The sequence below is a fragment of the Callorhinus ursinus genome, unplaced genomic scaffold (assembly GCF_003265705.2).
Source record: "Callorhinus ursinus isolate GAN/ISIS: 27379988/994484 unplaced genomic scaffold, GSC_fseal_2.0 scaffold71, whole genome shotgun sequence".
In the NCBI taxonomy this organism is placed as follows: domain Eukaryota; kingdom Metazoa; phylum Chordata; class Mammalia; order Carnivora; family Otariidae; genus Callorhinus; species Callorhinus ursinus.
In genome coordinates this window covers 4,665,843-4,689,371 of record NW_027397133.1, presented here as the reverse complement: position 1 = coordinate 4,689,371, position 23,529 = coordinate 4,665,843, and the positions used below count along the sequence as shown (strand labels likewise).

Sequence of the window (23,529 nt, the reverse complement as noted above, 5' to 3'; positions counted from 1 at the left end):
TGTAGGGGAGCGGGGAGCAGGGTGTAGGGGAGTGGGGCCCTCCTTGACTGAAGATGATAACCATTGTGGGGAAGGGGTGCCGTGGGGACTGGGGAGTGTGTGTCGGCCCTTCCCTTGGCAGAATCTACCCAATGTCCTCTCCGCCTGCCACCCGACCCCCTTGAAAATCTTCCCCTCTTAATTAATTAGTTAGTCATTGGCCCCAGGAAAGCAGTCTGCCCTGTTCTCCGCCTACGAGCCTTGGGAAACTGAATTGATTTTTTTTTTTTTTGAGTGATCAATTTTTAGAACTTGAGAGAAGCCCCAGAATGTCACAGCTTCAACATCCTCTTGTTGGCTGGTTTTCAGACTAGTTTTCCTGAGTCTGTTCGGTCTCTTTCAGCTGGCAAGTGAGGGAAACCAATGCGGACTGGCTGGAGCATAAAAAGGGAATGAATCAGGGGCGCCTGGCTGGCTCAGTCGGTAGAGCACGTGACCCTTGATCTCAGGGTCGGGAGTTCAAGCCCCGCGTTGGGCGTGGAGCCTACTTAAAAAAACTGGCGTGGGCGGGGGGGGGGGGGGGGGTTGAATTAGTTCACATCACGATTCAAGTCCAGGAGTGAGGAGTGGGGCGGGCTTCGGGATAATGATACTCCCGCCCACCAGGACTCCAGGGCACGACACCAAGGTGCACTCTGGACAACACCTGACAAACGTGTGTTACTGTTTGGTGGGGACAGGATGTGGAGTGGTTGAGAGTAGTAATTCTGTGGCTACTGCGTTCTGTGTTCAAATCTTGCCTCTGCACTCTGCTAGCAGGATGACCTCGGGCGAGTCTCTGAGCCTCGGTTTCCTCCTCTGTAAGATGGGGCTGATGTTCTCTGCCTCTAGGCCCCGTTAGAGGGATCCGGTTGGAGATCAGGTGCGTCCTGTGCCGGGCACAGGGTCTGTGACATAGAGGGCATTCGATGAGTGAGCGCTTATTTTGTGGTCATTAAATAAAAATAATAGTGAGTATTCATCAAGCAGGAACTGTATGCCAGGGCTGTGTGTGTATTCGCTGGTTGAATGGCCCTAACAACTCTGTGAGGTAGATCCCGCTATCTCCATTTTACAGTTGAGGAAATGAGGCTCAGAGAGGTTAAGTAACTCGTCCAAGGCCACACAGCTGGTAAGTCAAGGAGCAAAGATTCCAGACTGACTCCAGCGTGTGGGTTTGTAAACACTATAGTGCATAGCCTTCCAGCTTTGGTCGAGAGACAGTGTAGCAGTTGGATTGTAGACTCAGCTGGTGTAACGAAGAGACCCCCCAGGGACGGTGGCTTAAATGAGAAGGAGGTTTAGGTCTCTCTGATAGAGCCATCCAGAGGTAGGCAGGCAGGGCCCTCCAAGGACCCAGATTGTTCCTGCCCATCTCAACCCGAGGCTCCAGCTCTGGGACTGAGGCCACTGCACCAGCCGCCACCATTTGTCAACCAGCAAGGAGGATGGGAAGAGTGGAGCGCAAGCTGCATGCTTTTTAGGGGCCTGACCCAGAAATGGGACAAAGCACTTCTGTTTGTATCCCATTGGCCAGAGAATAGTCACATGACCATCCCTAACTGCAAGGGAGCTGGGAAATGTAGTCTCTGGCTGGGTGGCCATGTGCAACACTCACACCCTTAGGAAGTTTGGTTACTAAAAGTAAAACTTGGAGGACAGATTCCACGGGAGAGGTAGTGGCATCTACCACAGTCAGAGTTCCCTCTTTGAGATCCAGGCTGGTCCTGGGGTCCTTGGAAGGATAGAAATTGTAGGTCTGGCCCCTCCTGTCAGGACTGGGAGGGTCTGGAGGAGGGTCCCGGGACGCTGGAGCCACCACTCTCCACACCACATCTTGAGACAATTGGGAAGAGGGTCCTTTCTGACCTGTCAAAAAATTACCATAATGAGTTTAAGTACCTTTGATGTTCACATCTATTCCTATCCCGAGTTTGAATAATGAAAGTTCAGATAGCAAAGTATTTGCAAAGTTGATTTGGTTCCTGAGGTTGGGATGGCAAATGGCAAGGGACTCATCAAAAAATATATCTGAACCTATTCCACTGCTGAGTTTGCAGAGAGGAGAGTTAGGATACGTTTGGAGTGGGTAGGATTTGAAGAAAGGACAGTTTGAAGGAGGGATGACTTAGCAAGAATGAAGAGTCCATAAAATAGCTAGGGTTGTATAGTACACAGCCTGCCAAACTGTACATGGCAGCCCTGTCTCTGAGCTCTGTTTTTTAATGTTTCTGATCTCAAGACAGGACAGTGAAGAATCAGAGGGACTGGGGCCTTGGCCTGCCTCGAGGCCCCACTCAGACTTGTTCCTTTCTGCCCACAGCTCGGGTACCCCACGGGTGCCCCCCGCCTCTCCCTCTAGTCACAGCCTGGCTCCCCCATCGGGGGAGCGGAGCCGTCTGGCACGCGGTTCCACCATCCGTAGCACGTTCCACGGTGGCCAGGTCCGGGACCGGAGGGCAGGGGGCGGGGGAGGCGGGGGTGTGCAGAATGGACCCCCCGCCTCTCCCACGCTGGCCCACGAGGCCACACCCCTGCCCACTGGGCGGCCCCGCCCCACCACCAACCTCTTCACCAAGCTGACCTCCAAACTGACCCGAAGGTGAGCCCCATGGAATGTGGGGGGTGGGGGTGGGGTGGGGGGAAATGGGGCCTAACCTGTCTTCTGCTCTGCTCTGCCTCCTGTATCCCCACATCATCTCCTCCTCCTCCTCCTCCTCCGTCACCCTTCACCTCCCTCCTCACACTACAGGGTTACCCTCGATCCCTCTAAACGGCAGAACTCTAACCGCTGCGTTTCGGGCGCCTCTCTGCCCCAGGGATCCAAGATCAGTAAGTCCCGTCCACCCTCTGCTGTCCCTGGCTCTGCTTCCCTGTCTGCATGTCAGACCTGTGTGTACAGGGGTGGGGGAGGCGGACTGTGTGCGTGCGGGAGGAGGACTGGTTGTGGGGTCCGGCTGTTCATTTTACTCATTTAATAAACAGTAGTCTGGCCTCTGGAGCCAGACTCTTAAGGCTCAGACCCCACCTCTGCTGAGTGACCCTGGGCAAGTCACTCAACCTCTCCGGGCCTTGCTTTCCTCTTCTGTAAGGTGGGGGTAGAAATAACAGTGCCTTCCTCCTAGGGTTGTCGTGTGGACTAAATGAGGTGATATATGGACTGAGCTTAGAATGCTGCCTTGGAACATGATTTGTTTATTCACTGAGCGCCTCTTGTGTGCCTGGCCCCATCTTAGACCCTGGAGTAGAGTGAACAGGATGTATAAAATCCCAGCCCAGGCAGAGCCGACATTCTCCTCGGAGATCCAGACAGTAAATAAGTACTGAGAAGAAAACTAGAGCAGGGAAGAGAGGTACAGTTTTAAATGGAGCAGACCTCACTAAGGAGGTGCCATTTGAGCAAAGCGTGAAGGAGGGGTGCGTGTGTGTGTCCATGTCCTTCTATATGTAGGTGTGTGTCTCTGCCCAACCCCTTTCTCTTTCGTCTTCCAAATTCTTCAGTATCTTTCCTCTGACCTGCACTAACCATTTCAGAAGGGGCTCCCCTTCTGGGCATGGAGAGGGCGTGCAGATCCTGACTCCCAGCCCTCCCCAGCCCAGCTCCAGCCGGCGGGGAGGGACCAGGACCAGGGCTGAGGCAGGGGCTGCCCAGAGTTCTGGAGGCAGTGGGTTGGGGGAGGGGGCGCCATATGTGCAGATTAGACACTCTGTCCCCCTCCCCTCCTCTAGGGTCACAGACGAACCTGAGAGAATCGGGGGACCTGAGGTCACAAGGTGAGTGCCTGTGCCTACCCCCCTGGCCGCCACACCAGCCCCTCCCGCTTTGTGTGCCTCAGACCCCACGTCTGTCTGCACCTCCCCTAGCCACCATCCCCATACCTTTAGATGGGACCTGAGCTGCCTCCTCCGGGCCAGCTTCCTGAACTCTCCCTCGGGCCCTCCTTCCTCTGCCCGGGCCTCTTATGCCCCGCCCCCCACGACTTCCTCTCATTTCCACCCCCATCTGTGCACACTGTCCCTTGACCGTCCTTATCTCCAGCCTCTTCCATGTGTGACCGGCTCCTGCTGTTGCCACCACACCTCCCTCCCCCTCTCATCCACCGAGGCACCACTGTTGGCAGCAAGCATTACCTGTACAGCCCCAGATGGTACATAGTTTAGGTTTTGAGGCCCGGGTAATCTCTGTCATGCCTGTTCGGCTCTGCCGTTGTCCCGCAATCAGTACAAAAACTAATGGGCGTGGCGGGGTTCCAGTAACACTTATTTGCAAAAGCAGGCAGCCCTGCACCTCGCTGGCCCTGCTTCAGTTTGACACAATGCCCCGATGTAAAGCCCCCCCCCCCCCCCGCCCTGACTCCGTGCAAGTAAAGAACCTCCCCACCAGTCCCAAAGATCCCAGGACGGACTCTCATTGGCTGGAACTGAGTCACATGTCCATCCCCAAGCCAATGACTGTGGCCAGAAGGGTGGCGTACTCTGATTGGTGGGACCTGGTCATGCGCTCCCCTTTGAACCAATCATGGCAGCCAGGGAGGTGGCTTGCTCTCATTGGCCAGAACCGACTCACGTACTCAGCTCGGAGCTGAGAGGCGGAGTCAGCCGCGAGGAAACCCAGAAGACTTAAGTGTGCGATGGTTCTCGAGAGGAGCGCTCTTGGTACTTTAGGCGGGACATTTCTTTGTTGTGCGGGGCCTCTCGCACGTTGCAGAACGTGTATCCGCCCTGAACCTAGTAAATGCCCAGCGGCACCCGCATCCCAAGGCATTGCGCTAATCAAAAAGCCCCCAGAAATTTCCCCATACCCCTTGGGAGCAGGTGATGGAAGGAGGTTGCAGGCGTCACTTCCACTCATATCCAGGAATTGAGAGACAAGGCGGCGCCTGGGGGCCGCGGAGGCTGGGAAATGGAGCCTCCAGCTGGCCGGCGATCTGTACGGCTGGATCTCTGTCACTGTCCCTGCGGTGAGAGAGGGTGGCGGGTTGTGAGGGACGTCTAGGAGTCTGTCCCCGGGTGGGAACAGTGGGTCGCCTTCCCCTCCTCTTCGGTCTTTGACCGCTTACTGTCTTCCCGCCCCAGTTGCCATCTACCTTGGGATCAAACGGAAACCGCCCCCCGGCTACTCCGATTCCCCTGGAGTGTGAAGCTGACCAGCTCGCGCCCGCCCGAGGCCCTGATGGCAGCTCTCCGCCAGGCCACCGCGGCCGCCCGCTGCCGCTGCCGCCAGCCACAGCCGTTCCTGCTGGCCTGCCTGCACGGGGGTGCGGGCGGGCCCGAGCCCCTGTCCCACTTCGAAGTGGAGGTCTGCCAGCTGCCCCGGCCCGGCCTGCGGGGAGTTCTCTTCCGCCGCGTGGCGGGCACCGCCCTGGCCTTCCGCACCCTCGTCACCCGCATCTCCAACGACCTCGAGCTCTGAGCCGCCACGGCCCGGGGCCCCTCCTCCTCCTCTCGCTCGTCCCCTTCACCTCCGCAGCAGGGAAAGGGGTCAGGGAGGGGCGTCTCCCTCTGTCGTCACCTCGGTTCCCGCGAGTCCGACGTGGGGACAGAGACTGTGCCCCGCGCTGTTCTCCGGGGCCGTTGGGCGTGAGAGAAGAGTGAGGGGGCCGAGCGGGGGGGAGCTGGCCCCTTCCTGGAGCCTCCAGCCGGCCCTGTCCTCCCTCACCCTGCCAGGGGGCACCCCCCAAGGAGACTTCGGGGGCACGGCAAGGGCAGAAAGGGAAACTGAGGAGACTCTTCCATCCCCGCCCCACCCCCCCACCCCCAAGAGCTCAAGAATTAGGCCTGGGGCAGGGGCAGGAAGGGTTGCTGAGCCTAAAGACTGGAGAATGGGGGGGGGCTGGGAGTGGGAGTCAGAGAGGCAGATTCCTTCCCCTCCCCTCATGCTCGAACCCCACCCCCCTTCCTGCCCCAGGCTGGCGCGGGGCACTTTGTACAAATCCTTGTAAATACCCCCACACCCTCCCCTCTGCAGAGATCTCTCAAGGAGCTGCCACTGTCACCTCCGGTTTTTAAGTTATTACACCCCGCCCCCTCCTGTCAGCCCCCTCACCTGCAGCCTGTCGCCCAATAAACTTAGGAGAGTCCCCCTCCCCCACGCTGACCCCGGGCTTTTCCTTCCCTGCCCTCACCTGCGAGTGAGACGAGGAGGAGGTGGTGTGTGACTTTGGGCCAGTGGTTCCTCCTTTCTGAGCCTCGGTTTTCTCAGCTGCAGAATGGGTGTAGTGGGGGTGTGAGGGTCAAGGATGATGGTGGAGGAGGGCAGGCCAGAACTCGGCCTCATCCACGAGGCCCCCGGTTCCTATATCGGTCCCCCATTCATCCACTCACGTGCCCACCCACATGTTATACCGGACTCTAAGCCACTTCTTACTCCAGTAGTACATTTATTCAATAAACAGTCATTGACCTGTGCCTACTCCGTGCCAGGCCCAGTGCTGGACACGGAGACACAAGGAGCCCCTGTCTGTGGCGGACATGGGTTCTGACACAAAACACTAGAGAAACCATTGCTTTGTGGAGCCCAGAAGAGAGCGGGAGGGAGTCGGGGAAATGGGCTTTGAAGGATGAATAGGAGTTGACCGGGTTTGGGGTATGCCCTGGGCAGAAGCCTGGGGGTGGGAGTGCATGATAGACCTTCAGAGAACTGTGGGTAATTTCGGTGTGGCTGCTGTGTTGGGGGTGGTGGAGAATTAAGAGAAATGTCGTATTAGGACTCATAATCCAGCTACACTTCAGCAAAAAGGTTATTCGTTTGCTTATGTTCCTTAATAGTGTGGGGTGCCTGACTTCAGGTATGGCTGAATCCAGGCAGCCGGCCATCTCATCTTGGCTTTTTTCAGTGTGAGTTTAATAGTTTCAGCCTGTAGTTTCATCAGGCACTCCCTGATGGCAAAGATGACCCCAGCAGTTCCAACCTCTCCTCCCTTTGCCTAGTTTCTGCAGCAGAAAGTTCCTCATTGCCAACTTCTGGCAAGAGTCCCAAGATGGACTCTTATTGGCCCAGAGAAGTCATGTGACCATCCCTGACCCAGTCCCTGTTGCTCTGGAGAGGCCAGGCCCCTGCCTGGAGCTGGATTGATTGATTGATTGATTGATTGTAAAGACTTTATTTATTTGACAGAGAGAGACACCGCGAGAGCGGGAACACAAGCAGGGGGGAGTGGGAGAGGGAGAAGCAGGCCTCCTGCCGAGCAGGGAGCCCGATGCGGGGCTTGATCCCAGGACCCTGGGGTCACGATCTGAGCCGAAGGCAGACGCTTAACAACTGAGCCACCCAGGCGACCCTGGAGCTGGATTTAGGTGGGTTGCTCAGAGGAAAGTCAAGGTGTCCTTAGCCAGAGGAAGGGAACAGAAGCTCAATAGAGCTAAGCAGTAGACGGCGGGGCCGCGGGGGGGGGGGGGGGTTGTTCACACAGGGCCTCGTAGGCCAAAGGGCCAAAGCGAGCGAGCTGGGCTTTCATCCAAGGAGCCATGGAGGGTTGTATGTAGGGAAGAGGCTTAGTCTACTGTGCCTCAGGTGCCCACTTGGGGCAAGGTAGGGTCAACCCTTGTCTTGTTTTCGTCTTGGGGCTAATAGCAAAGTCAAATGAGAAAGAAAGGGGGGTAGAAACTGAGTGGTCACTGTTGAAAAATTCAGGGTCTGGGACAGAACCGCATTACTGTCTTATGAGTGAGGCCAGAATAGGGATCTGCTGACAGGTGTTTCTACTGAGTCGGGTGGCGGGCACCAACCACGCTGGAAATCTCAATCCCTAAGGGCTTCCTGTGTGCCCGGTCCTGTGATGGGGACATAGTGGTGGCCAAGGCAGCCCCACCCCTGCCCTCGGGGGGCTCAGTCCAGTGGAGAAAGCTGGATTTAGGTGCACCGGTGATGATCCAGAGTGGGCAGGGCTGGGGGCAGGCAGGGCAAAGGCTGGGGAAGGCCAAGAGGGTGCCTGTCCCAGCCAGGGAGCGCTTCCCAGAGGAGGAACAGCCCAACTGCCACTGGGAGAATGATGAACAGCTAGCTAGACATGGTGGGCAGGGGCTTGTGTTCTAGGCAGACGGAACAGCTGGTATGATGCCTGGGAAGCAGGAGAGCGAGAGTATAGCAAATGGCAAAAAAAACTACCGTGAGTGGAGTCGCTGGGAGAGGTGAGGCTGGAGGTGTTGGCAGGGCCCTGAAGGTAGTGGAGAGGGGCCCGCGCTTTCTACCAAGGACACTAGGGAGCCATGGCGAGGTTGTGAGCAAGGGGGAGGAAGAGACAGGTTTATGTTGCGAAGGGAGGGAAGGAGACAGGTCGGGAGAGTAGGGAGGAGGTCAGAGTGGGACAGAAGGTGGGGAGAGAATGGGGTGCATTTAAGGCTTATGAGGCAAGATGGGCGGGACAGGCATGGTCGCTGATGGGAAGATTTGGCTCAGACGGTCCCACTGGAGTGCTTGTGGTCTGTGTGGCCTCAGGGATGGGGTAGGCGGGTGGAGCTGGGGTTAGTGATGCAATCTTCATTTGGGGACAGTGTTGTAAAGGACATCCTGATACCTGACAGGTCTTGTCTTTCTCTTCTAGCCTTCCTGTTTCAGTAATCTCTCTGGGAACGCTTGGGGACATGCCCTGGCCTCAGTTTCCCCTCTGTAGAACAGCATATTTCTTGACCTCTAAGGGCCCTCAGGTTTGAAAAAGTGCCTCCTCCAGGTCCCTGGGGCTCTGTCTTCCACTTACTCCGCTTCACATTTCCTTCTGAAACCTTTGTCTCTTTTTGAGGCCACAACGCTGCCCCTGCTGACGGAGGCCTCAGCGTATTGGGTCGAGTAGAGGTGATTGATGTAGCCAACACCCAATACGTGTTCAGATGCTTCCGGACTTCGATTACCTGCCCACCCCACTGCCCCTCCCCACCTCCATCCTGGGACCAAGCTCTCCAAAAGGCGGGTCCCTCAAGACTTCATGGGGTTGCTATGAGCCAAGCCCCAGTCTGGAGGAGGAAAGGGCATGGGCAAAGATGTTAGGGTGGGAGTAGCAGGGTGTAAGGAGCGAGAGTGTACAGAGGAATAATGGGGAAGGAACCGGAAAGATGAGCCCTCAGTGAACGGTGCGCATTTCAGTTTGATCTTGAAGAATTGCAAATAATAGGAGCGCATGCTGGGAGATGTGGGGAGCTATGGCAGGTTCTTGAACAAAGAAAGGGAAGTTTAAAGGAGTGGTAGCAGCTAAAGAGGGGTGAAGGGAGATCACACGGAAGGAGGCCAGTGACAAATAGCGTGAGGTATATGGGATGAGACGCACGGTAGGTCACAAACTGAAGGCCCGCGGGCCAAATTCAAGTTTCAGACATTTTGTTTGGCTTACGTTTCTCCCCCGTGTGGACCCCGTGTTTGAGATCTGAGTATGAGTGATTGGGCGCTGAGGTTGGGAAGGGGGCCACTCGTCTCTGGGTCTCAGATTCCTCATAGAACCTGATCGGTTTTGGATTAGACTGTTCACGAACTTGGCCTCATTTTAGAGATGGGATAAAACATGACTAGCGAGGGCAAGCCCCTTCGAGATCGCACAGCGGCCATTGCAAACGTCCCTCCTCCTCTTGCTCAGTAACTATCGCACAAAAGTTAGGGCCGCCATTGCTTTTATTTGTTGCTTTGGGTGTAGAAAAAGCAGGAGCTCCGGACGTGTTGGAGAGCTCTCCATGAGCCAGAGCTCCTGGTCGTGGGCAGAGCTCCGGGAAAAGGAGAGGAAGGTGTGAGGAGGTTCTTCATTGGCCAGAACTCAGAGGCTGAAGCCCATTGGTTGGAACTCTGGTTGGAAATGGAATTCCGAGATGGGTGGATAGAGCCCCCAGGTGGCCGAAACCCGTTACACGTGGAGCTCCGGGGGGCAAGGGGCGGGCCCCCGATGGGCCGAGTTCTCCCTTTAGCTGGGGCTCCAGCAGTCGGCGGCGAGCGGGCTGGACGCCTATTTCTGGGCGGGGATCATGTCGTCGATGGACTGGCCCTTTTCCAGCTTCTTCTCCATCTCCACCATGAGCTTCACACCGTCCACCACCAGCTGCACCTGTTCTACTTCGGACGAGCCCAGCCGATCGGCATTGGATATGTCGAACACTGAGCCCACAGCAGCTGTGTCCACACCACCTGAAGGAGCAGGAGCATAAGGAGGGAGCAGAGGTTCAGGAGCGGGGCCCAGGATGCTGCCCCCGTGCCAACGGAGACGGCCGCACGTACTGGGTGCCTACTGTGTAACAGGTTACGTGCATTCAGAGTCTCCTAGATGTCTATTCACGGGCTCACGTCTCCGGCTAATTTAGATACCTCACCCCTCAACCATCCAACATGAAAATATAGCATAGTGGGTAAGAGTGAGCCCCGGAGCCAGGCTGCCTGGGGTTGAACCCTGACCATCCTCTCCTTTACAGATGGGAAACCGAGGTCCCTAGGGGGCAGGGGACATACACAATGTATATCCTACAGCCCTGACATCCTATCGATTCTTGTGAGATAAAGCGTGCTGACGCCCATTTACAGAGGAAGAAACTGAGGCTCACAGAGGGGTAGCCCTTGTCCACCCCAGAACTCGCGCGGATGCTCCGCCTCCCCTTCCGCAAAGGGCCCGCCCCCGACGCCGCGGTGCGCGGATGCAGAGCCGCACCTGTGCCCCGCTTCTGCAGGCGCAGACGGGTGAGGATCTCCTCGAACTTGGGGTGCTTGCTCAGGTGCGGCAGCTTGACATGCACGCCTCCACGCAGCCCGGTGCCCAGGTTGGACGGGCAGGTGAGCACGTAGCCCAGGTGCTCGTTCCACATGAAGGGGTGGCCGGCTTTCTTGAAGATCTCCTCAATCTGAGGTAAGGGGAGAGGACCTGGGGTCAGCGCCAGCGGGCGCCCCCAAATGCACTCGCAACCGGGACGGGGTTGGGAGGAAGACGGCGTGAGGACGTGGGTGGGGGGCGGATTCCGAGACCGCGGGGTTGGAAAACCGCGCGAGGGCTGGGCTTCTGAAGGAGCACCCAAGTGGAGCCTGACGCTGCGGGGGCTGGGCTGGAGGACGCTTCGGAGGCGGGCTCTTAGGGGCGGGGCTTGGGCATAGGGTGGAGCCGGGTTCCCCGGGGGGCCGGGGCCTTGGAAAGCGGGTGCGGCGTGCACGGGGAGTCCCAGGTCCGCCGCGAGGGGCAGGCTACCCACCTTCTGCAGCCCCACGCAGAAGCGGCGGAAAACCTCCTTCATGTTGCCCCCCTTCTCCATGGAGATGACTCGGAGGTGGTCCTCCTCGTTCACCCACACCAGGAAGCTCTTGTTGTCATTGTGCCTGGGGTGGGGCGCAGGAAGAGGCCAAGGCATCAGCTCCGCGTGGCAACCCCTTTCCCGGCCTCTCGAGAACTCACCCACCGCTAGGGGGCAGCGGGCCTGAGGAGTTCGAGGTGGTGGCACGGGCTCCTCAAAATCGCAGAAGCTTTACCCCCGGAGACCCCAACGTCACAGGATCTGAGAAATCGCCAATCTTAAGATCAAGGGTTTTTAGGGTCTTCGGTCTTTAAACAGCATTAAATTCCAGACCCTTAGACTCTCAGAATCTTTGAAGAACAGAAGCTGGGAATCAGAGTTGATAAATCTTGGAAGTCCTACATCTGGTCTCAGGAGCAACCTTGCCTTCACCTTGTGACGTCTCAGAAACAGAGTCTTAGAACCACAAAACATTTCGATCTAGAAATGTCTGAGACCACGGAATCACAGAACCTGGAATTAGCTTCCGAGAACCTAAAAACACTCAAATCTTGGAACCTTAGAATCATCCCATCTGTATATCTTAGAACTCACGCTCTCCAAATCGTCTGAAACCTAAATTTCCAAAACCTTTGAAAATCCTTGACTATCACGATCGGGGATTCAAAGGTTCATAGAAACCTAACCAGCAATGATAAAAGATAAAGCTAATAACCAAGACGTCGGGCACTTACTATATCCCAGACACCATTCTCAATTCCAGGGCAGAGAAACGTTAAACAATGTGCCCAAGGTCACACAGGGGAGGTGGAAGGCAAGGTCATTTTTCAGGGGCACCCAGAAACATCGTTTTTATGGTGTTGGCTTTGGTAGAGGGATGGGAGGGTAGTGGAAGGCCGGGAAGGGGGACTGGCAGGGGCTGGGGGAGGGGAACTCACCAGATGCCCCGGGCGTCGGGCCAGTCGCGGGCCATGCCTGAGGCCAGCAGCAGCGGGGACACGGGCTTGTCGAACAGAAAGTGATCATCGATGAGCTGCTGCTGTTCCTGTTCCGTCATGCTCTTCAGAGGGTAGTACTTTCCCTTGAACTCGCCGGTCAGGCTGTTGAGGGCTAAGGGGCCACACAAGGGAGCGGTCAGCAGCCTGCCCCACCGCACCCTGGGCGCGGAGGCCTGGGGACCCCAAACTGCTGCCCCTAAAGAGCCTGGGGCTTGGTCCTGTAGGGGTGCTAATGGTGCCTGAACACTAGGGCGAAACCCAAATTCCCGCGCTCTCCCCAAAGCACGCTCCTCCCCTGCCTGAACAGACAGGCCATGTGCGCAGCCAGGAGACACGGATTCTCCTGTTCCCTGACGGTCACGCCCCAGGCCCCTGTGAGCCACAGGGTGCTGGAGCCCCTCCGGCGGGCCAACAAGACAGACAGCCAACATGTTAGGAATTTGGGGAGCCATCAGTAAAAATTATTATGAAACAGCATATATAGGATTTGTATATATCCATAGAGAGAATAAATGCGTATTATGTATATGTTTGTATATGTGCATATCTATAATCTGTATGTATGTCTATGCATGTTATACATTTGAATATAGTGTACTATATGTTATATGTCACATACTATATACTGTATTATATTGTTCGTTTTTTTAAGATTTTATTTATTTATTTGACAGAGAGAGACACAGCGAGAGAGGGCACACGAGCAGGGGGAGTGGGAGAGGGAGAAGCAGGCTTCCCGCCGAGCAGGGAGCCCGATGCGGGGCTCGATCCCAAGACCCTGGGATCATGACCTGAGCCGAAGGCAGACGGTTAACGACTGAGCCACCCAGGTGCCCCTACTGTATTATACTGTTAAAAATAATTTATCTAGGGCGCCTGGGTGGCTCAGTTGGTTAAGCAAACTGCCTTCGGCTCAGGTCATGATCCTGGAGTCCCGGGATCGAGTCTCGTATCGGGCTCCCTGCTCAGCGGGGAGTCTGCTTCTCCTTCTGACCCTCCCCCCTCTCATGCTCTCTCTCTATCTCATTCTCTCTCTCAAATAAATAAATAAAATCTTAAAAAAAATAATTTATCTAGGGGCCCCTGGCTGCCTCAGTCAGTAGAACATGTGACTCTTGATGCCAGGGTAGTGAGTTTGAGCCCCATGTTGGGTGTGGAGCCTACATAAAAAATAATAATAATAATTTATGTAAACTTCCAATTAAATAAATTATATTTAAAACACAGGTAATAAGGGGCGCCTGGGTGACTCCGTCAGTTAAGCATCTGACTCTTAGTTTCAGCTCAGGTTATGATCTCAGGGTTGTGAGACTGGGCCCCATGTCAGGCTCTGTGCTGGGTGTGGACCCTGCTTAAGAGTCTCTCTCTCCCTCTGCCCTTCCTCACTCTCTCACTAAAAAAAAAAAAAAAAACCCACAGGTAGTAAATATTCAAAATGATCACTTCCTAATTATTTTACTACATCTTTATTATCTATGTTCTTGAAGCTTTTTCATCTCTATCTGATGATGGGAATACTATGTTAACGATGTGTTACTGTGCATCTTTTCCCATCTCTCTATGACATCATGTTCATAGCTTAAGACTGGTCATGGTAGGAGAATTTACACCATGGAAACTGGCAGTCGCTGCAAATTGGGGCTTTTTTTTTTTTTTTTTGAGAGCTGGTTGTTAAACATTTACTAGGACAACATGCTTGGGAGCCCTGATGAGTCTACCTCCCAAACATACCCGCTTTTTCTCTACATCCCACTGCCTATCCCTCACCCTGGAGCCCAGACCACCATGGTTGCCCCCTTACGGTCCCTCTGTTCCTGCTTCTGCCCACAGTCTGTTCACTTCCACTCAACGGCCAGAGAACTCCATGTAAGTCCTGTGGACTTACTCTGCTCACCATCTTCCCAAGGCTTCCATCTCCTTCAGAGTCAAAGCCAAAGCCCTCTGGATGGCCCACAAGGCTCTGAACAACCTGGCCACCCATATTCCTCTGACCACATCTCCTCCCCTGGTCCACTCAGCTCCAGCCACACTGGTCTCCTTGCTGTTCCTCCAGCACACTTTCCCACCTCAGGGCCTTTGCACTTGCCACTCCACCTGCCTGGAATTCTTCAGGCTCCTTCTTTGTTTTTTAAAGATTTTATTTATTTATTCATGAGAGACAGAGAGAGAGGGGCAGAGGGAGAAGCAGGCTCCCAAGGAGCAGGGAGCCCGATGTGGGACTCGATCCCAGGACTCTGCGATCATGACCCGAGCCGAAGGCAGATGCTTAACCATCTGAGCCACCCAGGCGCCCCAGGCTCCTTCTTGTCAACTGGGTCTCAACCCCTCCTTTCTAAGAGCGCTCCACCCAGTCATGCTGTGATGCACCCTTGTTTCTTGGCTACATGGCACGTTGGGATTCGTCATTCTTTTGTTGGTTTCTGTGTTTCCTCTTATCTCCCCACCAGACTGACAGCTCTGTGAGAGCAGTGACTTTGTCCATCTTTTTCATCATGGGAGCCCCAGCTCCCTACTCAGGACCATAACAACCGTCAATGTTTGCTGCCTGGCCGGCCGGCTGGCTAGCTGACCAGCTGGACGGATGGAGGTCAGGACCCTGGTACAGTTGAGGGTCTGCATGGATCTGCTCAGGGTGCCTTGACAGCACCCCCTGACTCCCACCAGGGTTAAAGCTGCCAGCTGCCGGGTACCCAGCACCCTTGATTTATTTACCAAGCTCTTTCCATGAAGGAGCAGAACCAGAGCTGGGTGGCCCCAAGGGTGGGCGTTCTCACCTTCCACGGAGAGTTTCTCCACTGCCCGGCGCTCACCCCGGGAGCAGTGGGGGGGCAGTGTGTAGCCCTTGATGCTGCGGCCCGTGCGGACGCGGCTGCTGAGCACATAGTTGGGGTCCAGGTCATCTCCACCCTGGAGGGCAGGAGTGGGGGGTCAGGGCTGGGCATGCTTCCGGCTCTGACTCTCTGCTACTTCCCTTGGTTCCTCCTTGTCCACTGGCTTCTTCCCACCGCCATCCCTCCCCTGGCCTGGGGACAGCTGACCTTGAGGTTCTCATGGTTGAGGTCGGTCTTGTGCTTGTCAGTGGGTTTGTAACCGCCGTGCCGGTCCTGGATGATGGGGTCGAAGAGATCCTTGAACACCTGGTAGGACTCCTCGTCACCGGCCACACAGCCCACGGTCATGATGAAGGGGTGACCTGGGAGTTCGGGGTGAGGTCAGAGGTGCCTGTCCCCAGCAGGGAAGGCCCAGGCTCCTGGGTCCAGTGTAGACTGTATGTGCACATGCACACACGTGTGTGTGTGTGTGCGCGTGTGCGTGGGCAGGGGGCCATTCAAGACCTCTGGGTCAGAACTGCAGAGGCTGAGGGTTGATGGGGATGGAGAGGGAAGGCTGGGAGAGATCGAGGTGGCATCTGGGCTGAGGGAAAGGCTCTGGGGGCAGGGCAAAGGAGAAAGAGTCTCAGGAGGCCAGTTACAAGGTACTAAAAATATTACCACTTCAGAATGCCCAAATCACGGACTCTCCCTTCACCAAAAAATTTTCAGAAACGTATTAGACTATTGGCTCCCACAGATAATAAGAGACTTGAAAGACCCTCGTATTCCCAAATGGGGAACCAGAGGCCCAGAGCGAGGGGGCCTCCCTCCTCAATCACACAATCAGTTGGAGGCTAGGATCCGCTCTCGGGGCTCCGGTGTCCTTGGAGAAGGAATATCCCCCGCCAGACCCCGAGTGCGCACTTTGTCCCAGAGGCTGCTCCGAGCGCTGTATGTGCGCTGACTCTTTTGTTTTCACCCCATGGGTGCCCATTTTTCAGAAGTGGAACCTAAGGCCTCGGGGCGATTGAATGATTTCCCCACATTTTACTCGTGTGCGTTTGGGAGTGGTTTGCCACGCACCGGGTCCTGTCCCAAGCCCTTAACACGTGTAGCCTCATTTTTTTCTCACAACAGTCCCTTGGGTATAGCCCCCATCTTCCAGATGGGAAAACTGAGGCCTGGGGAGGTGGGATCAAGGTGTGGCAGGCAGCTTCCAGAGCACCCCCCCCCCCGACCCGAGTCCCTGTCCATGCTCCACCAAAGAGGCTTACCTGGGTTGTCCACACCTGTCTGGATGACATCGTCCAGGGTGAAGCCAGATGGAGTCTCCTTGTCCCGAAGCTTCTTGTAGAGCTCAAGGGTCAGCACCTTGGCCATGTGGTTGTTGTGCTTTTTGAGGTCAGGGTACTCCTCCTCAGGCTTATAGTTCAGCTTGAACTTGTTGTGGGTGTTACCGAACGGCATGGTGGCGGTGTGGGGGGCCTGCTGGGCAGGGGGTGGGGGTGGGGAAGGTTATCTCGCATCCAGCAGAGGCCAGCAAGGGAACAGAGCAAGGCTTTGGGGTCAGACAGGCCTGACTGATGTACTGTGTGACTTGGAACAAGAAGGGTCCCGTCTCTGAGCCCCTGTGTCTTGACAGGAGGCCATCAGGACTCTGGTTAAGATCCCACCTCTGGGGCACCTGGGTGGCTCAGATGGTTAAGCGTCTGCCTTCGGCTCAGGTCATGATCCCAGGGTCCTGGGATCGAGTCCCGCATCGGGCTCCCTGCTCCTTGGGAGCCTGCTTCTCCCTCTGCCTCTCTCTCTCTCTGTCTCTCATGAATGAATAAATAAAATCTTTAAAAAAAAAAAAAAAAAAGATCCCAGCTCTGCCACACCCTGACAGGTGACCCCGGACTAGTAACCTTGCTGGGGACTGTTTCTCCAGCCCAAAGATGCCTTTGGGACAGGGCAGTAATATTGGCATGGATAAGAGTGTAGGTTCTGGGCACCTGGGTGGCTCATTCATTAAGCGTCTGCCTTGGGCTCAGGTCATGATTCCCTGCTCGGCGGGAAGCCTGCTTCTCCCTCTCCCACTCCCCCTGCTTGTGTTCCCTCTCTATGATAAATAAAAATCTTAAAAAAAAAAAAAAAAAAAAGAGTGTAGGTTCTGGAATCAGCCTGGGTTTAAATTCCAGCTCAGTCTGTACAATAGCTGTGTGAACTTGGGCACCTGGCTTAACCTTTCTGTGCCTCAGATTACTCATGTGTACAATGAGGGTCATACTAGCCCTCATCTCGGGAGCGTAAAGGAGTTCATATATGTGAGGCACTTGGAAGAGTCCCGGCACACGATAAGCATTATTTTGCTTAGCTATTATTGTAATTACCGTTGCTATTATTTTAAAGATCTGTGTGAGGAGCGGGGGAGAAGGTGGGGGGTATTGCTGAGAACGAGTGTCTGAGCAGAGAAAGGACATTCTCTCCATGAAGGTTCTTGGGTGCTCAGTCAAGGGACGAGGAGCAGGGCAGAAGGGAAGCCTGGGTGGCTGTCCCCTCTGTTTGCTGACAACTCTCTGGCAGGGCTCAGTTGAGAAGAAAAGCCCAGCCAGAGTCATCAGAGCTGAGTTCAAATCCCGCCTGTGCCATTCCCCTGCTCTGTGACCCCAAGCCAGGTGCTCAGCCTCTCTGAGCCTCTGTCACCTGGAAACTGAGCCTGGCCCAGGGGTTTGCCAAGAGGATTCTTCTGGCCGAGGCACGTAGCCAGCCGGGCACACGTCCTCACACGGAGTCGGGGCCTGCTATCTGGAGGGGTGGCTGCCGTGGCGGTTATTATTACTTTTATTCATAAGACCCGGGAAGGAAGAGGGACGCTTCGGTGCTGCTGCTGGTGGTGGTGGTGGTGGTAGGAGCGGGAGCTCACCGGCAGCTCCAGGTACAGGAAGCAGGTAGAATGGTGGGAAGGAAATCGGCACCAGGGTGAGCTGAAGGCTGAAGCATCAGGCCAGGGGCGATGGGATTCATGAAAGGTCGTTGGAGCTACTATCCAGGGTTGGGGATTATTTATAGAGTCTGGCCGATTCCTCCTCCCCTCCCCAGCTGCTGCTCCACCACCACACCCCCCCACATTCCTGGGGCTCCATTTGCACCAAGTCAGCAGGCTGGAGATGGGTGGGCCAGGGTGGCCAGGAGGACATGCATCCAGGCATGGGGCTTCAAGGGCTTCCAGCCCAGAAACCCCCCTTCAGGGTGCCCCACCCTCACCCTGCAAGGGACACTTTCAGCAGAGAGCACTGAGGCAAGGTGGGGGAGCCCCAGAGGTACAAACAGAAAGAGCCCCAGAGCCACACACACACACACACACACACACACACATCACCAATGACCCCCCAGATCACACCGTAAATAGTCACACACATGCCTCCAAGCCCAGGGACACACCCAGGATACAGTCACCCAAGCAGGTGCCACAGAAAGTCAGACACAAGGTCACACCGTTGTGTGGGACACAACCGGGGACCCACAGAATTGCAAATGCAATGACCCCGCAAATGCAATGACCCCGCAAATACAATGACCCCGCAAATGCAATGACCCCACAGACGGATGACAGGCAGACACCGCCCACGGCTCTGGGCACCCGGTGCTGGGGACAAACCATCATGAACACAGGCCCAGCCTGTAGCCCCTTGGCAGCTGCCAAGTCTCCTTTTGTCTCCAAGATCCCTCCCCATGAGCCTGTGCCACAGACCCTGTGGGAGGTCGGTGGCAGGGGGTGGGGGGGCGGCTCACAGGTAGTGGGGCCTCCCAGACGTGGGGCCAACCTTCCCACACACTGACCCCCCTGCGTGTAGGAGGATATGGGGCAGACTCCCGAGACCAGATGCACTGCTGGCACCATTGGGGCCCCCAGTCTGGACCCCACCCTGACTCCCACCCCCAGCGGTACCTGGCTGGGCTGTGCGGAAAGGGGCTGTCTGTATCCTGGACGCGACACTGACCCAAAGGAAGGGCCGGCAGCCCCGGCCTTATATAGGGAGGCCGGGCTGTGTTACTGGCTGGGAGGGGCTGCCCCCAGGGAAGGGAACTGGAGGGCAGCTGAGCCTCTCACCTCACTGCCTGGGCACTGTGCCCACCCTGAACCCAGGCATGCCTCGCGCCCAGCCCCATGGCCTTGTATGGGCTGCCCCAGGGGCTGAGCCCAGCCCCCCTCCCCCATCCAGCTGATTCCCCCACCAAGTGCTGAGTCGGGCTGGCAGGGACAGCTGGCCCCCCGCCCAGGACATGAGACCCTGGCAGGGGACGTCCCAGGCACGTAGAAGCCACACCACTAGGCCACCAGCCCCTCAGGTGGCCAGGCCTCTCCTCAGCCCCCAGTGGCCTTGACCTGGATAAACATCAGGTCCTGAGCCCCGCCCCCTGGGGAAACCTTGGCAATAGTCCCAAGAGGGCCAAGTCTCTGGTATTGCAGAGACTCGCCCCTCGTCACCCAACTAAGGGGAGCGCTTGGCCAAAACCCAGGACTGAACGCAGAACAGCTTGACCCCAGAAGCCCGCGCTTGGACGCGCTTTCCTCCCTGGGAGCGAGTGGGAGGAAAACGAAGGGTCGCCTGAGCTGAGAGATTCAAACCCAAGGCCGGTGCTGGAGGTGGCCGTCGCCCTCCCCACTCCAGTCCGCCCCGGGCTGACGCTGGGAGATTTCCCCGGGCGGAGGGGACAGGGAGGGACTCATTCTGGAAGGGAGCTTATTTTTAGAGGGCGCTTCGCTGTCGCCTTTTCGAAGACCTAGACCCGAGGGGCTGGGGCGGGCGGGGGGGGGGGGGGTGGGCAGGGGCAGGTGTTGGGGGGCGGGGTCGCCACGTGTCCGGGTTAATTATAACCAGGCGTGTCGGGTGTCCCCGGCCTCGCCTCCTTACAAGGGCAGCAGCCGTCCGGGGAGGCCGCCCGCAGGGGAAGGGGGCTGGGCGGCCGCTCGGGTCAGGGCAGAGCGCCCGCCCGACTCGCGCACCTCCAGATCCGGGCGCAGCAGGAGCTCTCCACGCGGACCGGGGCCTCAAGGGCTGAGGAGGGCATTCCGTGCACGCGGGGACGGCTAGAGGAAGCCGTTTCCTCCGCCTGGGAGGCGCCGAGATTGCCGGGCAAGCCGGACGAGGCCAGGGAGCAGAAGGAGCCCAGGGAGTGCCCAGGATTACAACCAGGAAGGGGCCGGCCTTTTCTCTCGGGGGTTCCTCCCTCCGCCCGGATCTCCCCCATGTCCCCATTTCTTCCCAGGCGGGAGGGGTCTGATCTAGGGAAAGGGGGCCCTCCCTGCCTTTCCCCGGATTCCTGGTGGGGAGGAGGTGCTTAGAAAATTTCTCCTTGGGGCCCAGCCCCTGATCTCTCCACCCACTGTCCCTTCCCACCAAGGTCGGAGTGGCAAAGTTCTCCTTCGTGGCTAGGGAAACTGAGGCTCAGAGAACTAAAAGGAACAAGACTGGAATAGAGAGGCATGTATCATTTCGACAATTCTTTTATTTTTTAAAAAAAAGATTTTATTTGCGAGAGAGCGAAGAGAGCACGAGCGGGGGGAGTGGCGGGAGAAGCAGGCTCCTCACTGGGCAGGGAGCCCGACTCAGGGCTCCATCCCAGGACTCGGGAATCATGACCTGAGCCAAAGGCAGAGGCTTAACCAACTGAGCCACCCAGGCGCTCCAACAATTCTTTATTAAGCACTTATGGGGGACACAGCAGAAAACAAAACCATTGGTCTCAGGGAGGTGACATGGTAGTGAGCACAAGCACGTAAATATATGCCGTTGTGGTGGGGTCGACAGGGCTTTGACAGAAAATCAAAGAGGGTAAGGGGTCAGAGTGGTGGCACAGCAGGGGAGGGCAGGTCAGGCTTCTCAGGGGAAGTGAAATCTGAGCGGAGATCTGAGGGAGAGGTGAGAGCCAGCCATGTGAGGATCTGGAAGGGAAATAGCAGGTGCAAAGGCCCTGAGGTGGGAGTGGCTTGGCAAATCTGAGAGACAGGGAAGAAGCTGGAAGGCTGGAGCAGATGGGGCAGAGTGGAGAGTGGGAGGAAGAAGATGAGGGATAGGAGCCCACCTGTAGGACCCTAGGGACCATGAAGGAGTTTCCATCCCACTGCGAATGGATGGGAGCCCCCTGAGGGCTGTGAGCAGGGGAGGGACAAGGATCCAGCCCAGCCCACTCCCCTGGAGCCCTCATAACCACTCATGGGGACATTTGACATTCCTTTTGGCCATAGAGCATAGGAAGCACTTTCTGTGTTTGGGGATTTCCCACCCTATGACAGCCTCCTTTACAGAACCCAAAAAGGTGAGAAATTCAGTTTCCCAGAATCCTTTGCAGCAATATTCCCGCCACGTGACTTGGACTGAGGGGCCCAAACACTCCAGCAGGACCTTGCATCATGAGCTCTACTCCTTTATCTTTGAGTCTCATAGAAACAGTTGGCCCTGGGGGGAGCCAAGACCCCCATGGTGTGTCTTCATCCCAACCCCCAACCCTCCAAAGCCATTAGTCTCCAAGACCTGTCCATCCCTCCTGCTACCCTAGCTCACCTCCTCCTCCACATTCCCTTCTGCCCTAGCCTCCTCCCTGGTCTGCCTCAGTCTGTCCCCTCCTACCTACTCCCTACCTTCTGACTGCTCCTTCTAGAACCTGCCATGGCTCCCCAGTGCCCTGAGGATAAATGAGTATTTGTTGACTAAGGAAATAAGAGTAGCCTTATCAGTCAATTGGAAACCACCCTACCCAGCTTATGCAGAAAGGGCCTTACTATGAGTTATTAGGTGCTTCCAAAATCATTGGAAGGGTTGAAGGAGCACACTCTGCACTAGGCCACCAGGAACATCTCTCGCCCCCAGAACCATGCTACCTTTGGACAAATGGACTTGCCAGAAAGAGGTTAGCATGGATGTTGAGGGGCCACTCCACAGTCCCCACCCTAATTGTTAAGTATTATGGGGCACTCCCATATGTCAAGTAAAATGCTAAGTGCTTTACATATGTTAACTCATTGAACACTGCCAAGAATAAAGCTCAGAAAGGTAAAATGACTTGCCCAAGGTCACGCAGTGGGGGAGGGATGAGCTGGGAATCAAACTGGCACAGGGCTGCCAAGAGTGGGTTCAGGCTTTGGTGAAGACAATTTACGGGCCTCTCAGCAAAGTCATACTGTCATCCCAGCGTTCCTTTCCAAGTGGGTCTTCAGGCCCTGACAATTTGTACCTACTTCCCCATGCCCCCTTCATCTCCTCGGTCATCTGGCTTCAGGGCCCAAGCACTTTATGTGTATTAAACAGTTTAGTTCCCCGCCAGTCCTATGAGGTGGGTACTGCAAATTTTACACATCAGAAAAGTGAAGCCCAGAGAGATCAAGTCACTTGCCCAAAGTCACCCAGCTGGGAAATAACAGAATCAGATGGGACCACATAGTTAGTCCCTGAGTTTGTATTCCTCATCCCTCCCCGATCCCACCTCTTCATGCTGAAGCCCCATTTTACAGAAGGTGGATGCCGAGGCTCAAAAAGGCAAGGAGTTGCCCAAGGCGACAACTAGTATTCTAGAATTTCAGAGTCTGTACTCTTTTCCTTTCACCCCCAAGCCCTGGTGTTATAGAGCAACCCTGCCCCAAACACTCCCTTTTACCCACCGCCTCCCCTGTCCCTGCCCCTCCCCTAGGGATGAGGCTGCCCACTCCAGGAGAGACTCTGGGAGGCAGCACTCCACCCCCATGGCCCGTCATCCCAGAATGCTCTCCTCCCCCAACCCCAAAATTCCTCTCCTAATTCTGGCAGTCCATGGTGCCAACTGGTTCAGGGAAGACAAGTTATAAATCAAAGGCAGCCCCAGAACTGGAGAATCAGAGAGCCAGAGAGTTAAGGACCTGTCCACTCCTTCTTTTTCCCCAAGAGCAAGCCCTTTGCAGCCCTGTAATCAACTGGATGTCAGGCCCCTGGTGGTGGTTGTGGTGGTGGTGGTGGTGGTGGTGGTGGGAAGACAGGCAAATAAGACGGTCTTTCATGACTCCCTACCAGGCCCACTCCAGTCCCTCCAAACCGATCTTTCTCAACATAGCTATACATTTTCCTCTAGGTGGTGCTTTACCTGCATCTTAATCTCTTAATGTTGGTTTTTGGTTGTTTTTGCATTCAATTATTTCAAATTTGTCCTTTATTTTGAAAATGTTATATTTGGAGTGTATGAATGGTCACATTTCTTAATATTTTAGTCTCTTGGGGGGACCTAGGTGGCTCAGTCAGTTAAGCATCCAATTCTTGGTTTTGGCTCAGGTCATGATCTCAGGGTTGTGAGATCGAGCCCCACATTGGGCTCTGCGCTGGGTGTGGAGCCTGCTTAAGATTCTCTCCCTCTCCCTCTGCCCCTCCCCGGTCCACTGTGCACTCTTTCTTCCTTCCTTCCTTCCTTCCTTCCTTCCTTCCTTCCTTCCTTCCTTCCTTCCTTCCTTTCTTTCTTTTTCTTTCTTTCTTTCTTTCTTTCTTTCTTTCTTTCTTTCTTTCTTT

The 23,529-nt window shown here is 55.8% G+C and overlaps 2 protein-coding genes across 5 annotated transcripts in view; one reads left to right on the top strand and one right to left on the bottom strand.

The window, feature by feature from the left end:
- Positions 1–6,425, top strand: part of MARK4 (microtubule affinity regulating kinase 4) — a 38,485-nt gene extending 32,060 nt beyond the window's left edge. For 2 of the 3 annotated variants that reach the window (XM_025849885.2, XM_025849881.2), the window contains exons 15-17: positions 2,342–2,620; positions 3,748–3,792; positions 5,095–6,425. In XM_025849885.2, coding sequence (XP_025705670.1) covers positions 2,342–2,620; positions 3,748–3,792; positions 5,095–5,431 — 661 coding nt within the window. In that variant the 3' untranslated portion in view covers positions 5,432–6,425. Of the gene's footprint in view, positions 1–2,341; positions 2,621–2,770; positions 2,851–3,747; positions 3,793–5,094 lie in introns of all 3 variants that reach the window. The other variant, XM_025849882.2, reaches the window with a different exon arrangement.
- A 3,173-nt stretch (positions 6,426–9,598) lies between these two features.
- On the bottom strand, positions 9,599–19,081 carry CKM (creatine kinase, M-type). 2 transcript variants are annotated; one of them, XM_025849503.2, is made up of 8 exons: positions 18,948–19,081; positions 16,291–16,501; positions 15,242–15,396; positions 14,978–15,110; positions 12,144–12,315; positions 11,167–11,290; positions 10,635–10,824; positions 9,599–10,120 (listed from the first exon to the last, which is right to left on the bottom strand). In XM_025849503.2, exons 2-8 carry the CDS (start codon positions 16,481–16,483, stop codon positions 9,942–9,944), a joined length of 1,146 nt encoding a protein of 381 aa, XP_025705288.1. In that variant the 5' UTR covers positions 16,484–16,501; positions 18,948–19,081; the 3' UTR covers positions 9,599–9,941. The 2 variants fall into 2 exon arrangements, with proteins under 2 accessions (XP_025705288.1, XP_025705289.1); XM_025849504.2 differs by having other exon boundaries at positions 16,291–16,504; positions 18,948–19,074.
- Positions 19,082–23,529: the final 4,448 nt, after the last annotated feature.

Bases quoted from the DNA above. Each gene is read 5' to 3' on its own strand.
- CKM (XM_025849503.2), bottom strand. From the start codon at position 16,483: ATGCCGTTCGGTAACACCCACAACAAGTTCAAGCTGAACTATAAGCCT. The intron at 15,397-16,290 runs GTAAGCCTCTTT...CCGAACTCCCAG, and splicing joins GACAGGTGTGGACAACCCAG to GTCACCCCTTCATCATGACC. The intron at 10,825-11,166 runs GTGGGTAGCCTG...CCCTTACCTCAG, and splicing joins TCTGCGTGGGGCTGCAGAAG to ATTGAGGAGATCTTCAAGAA.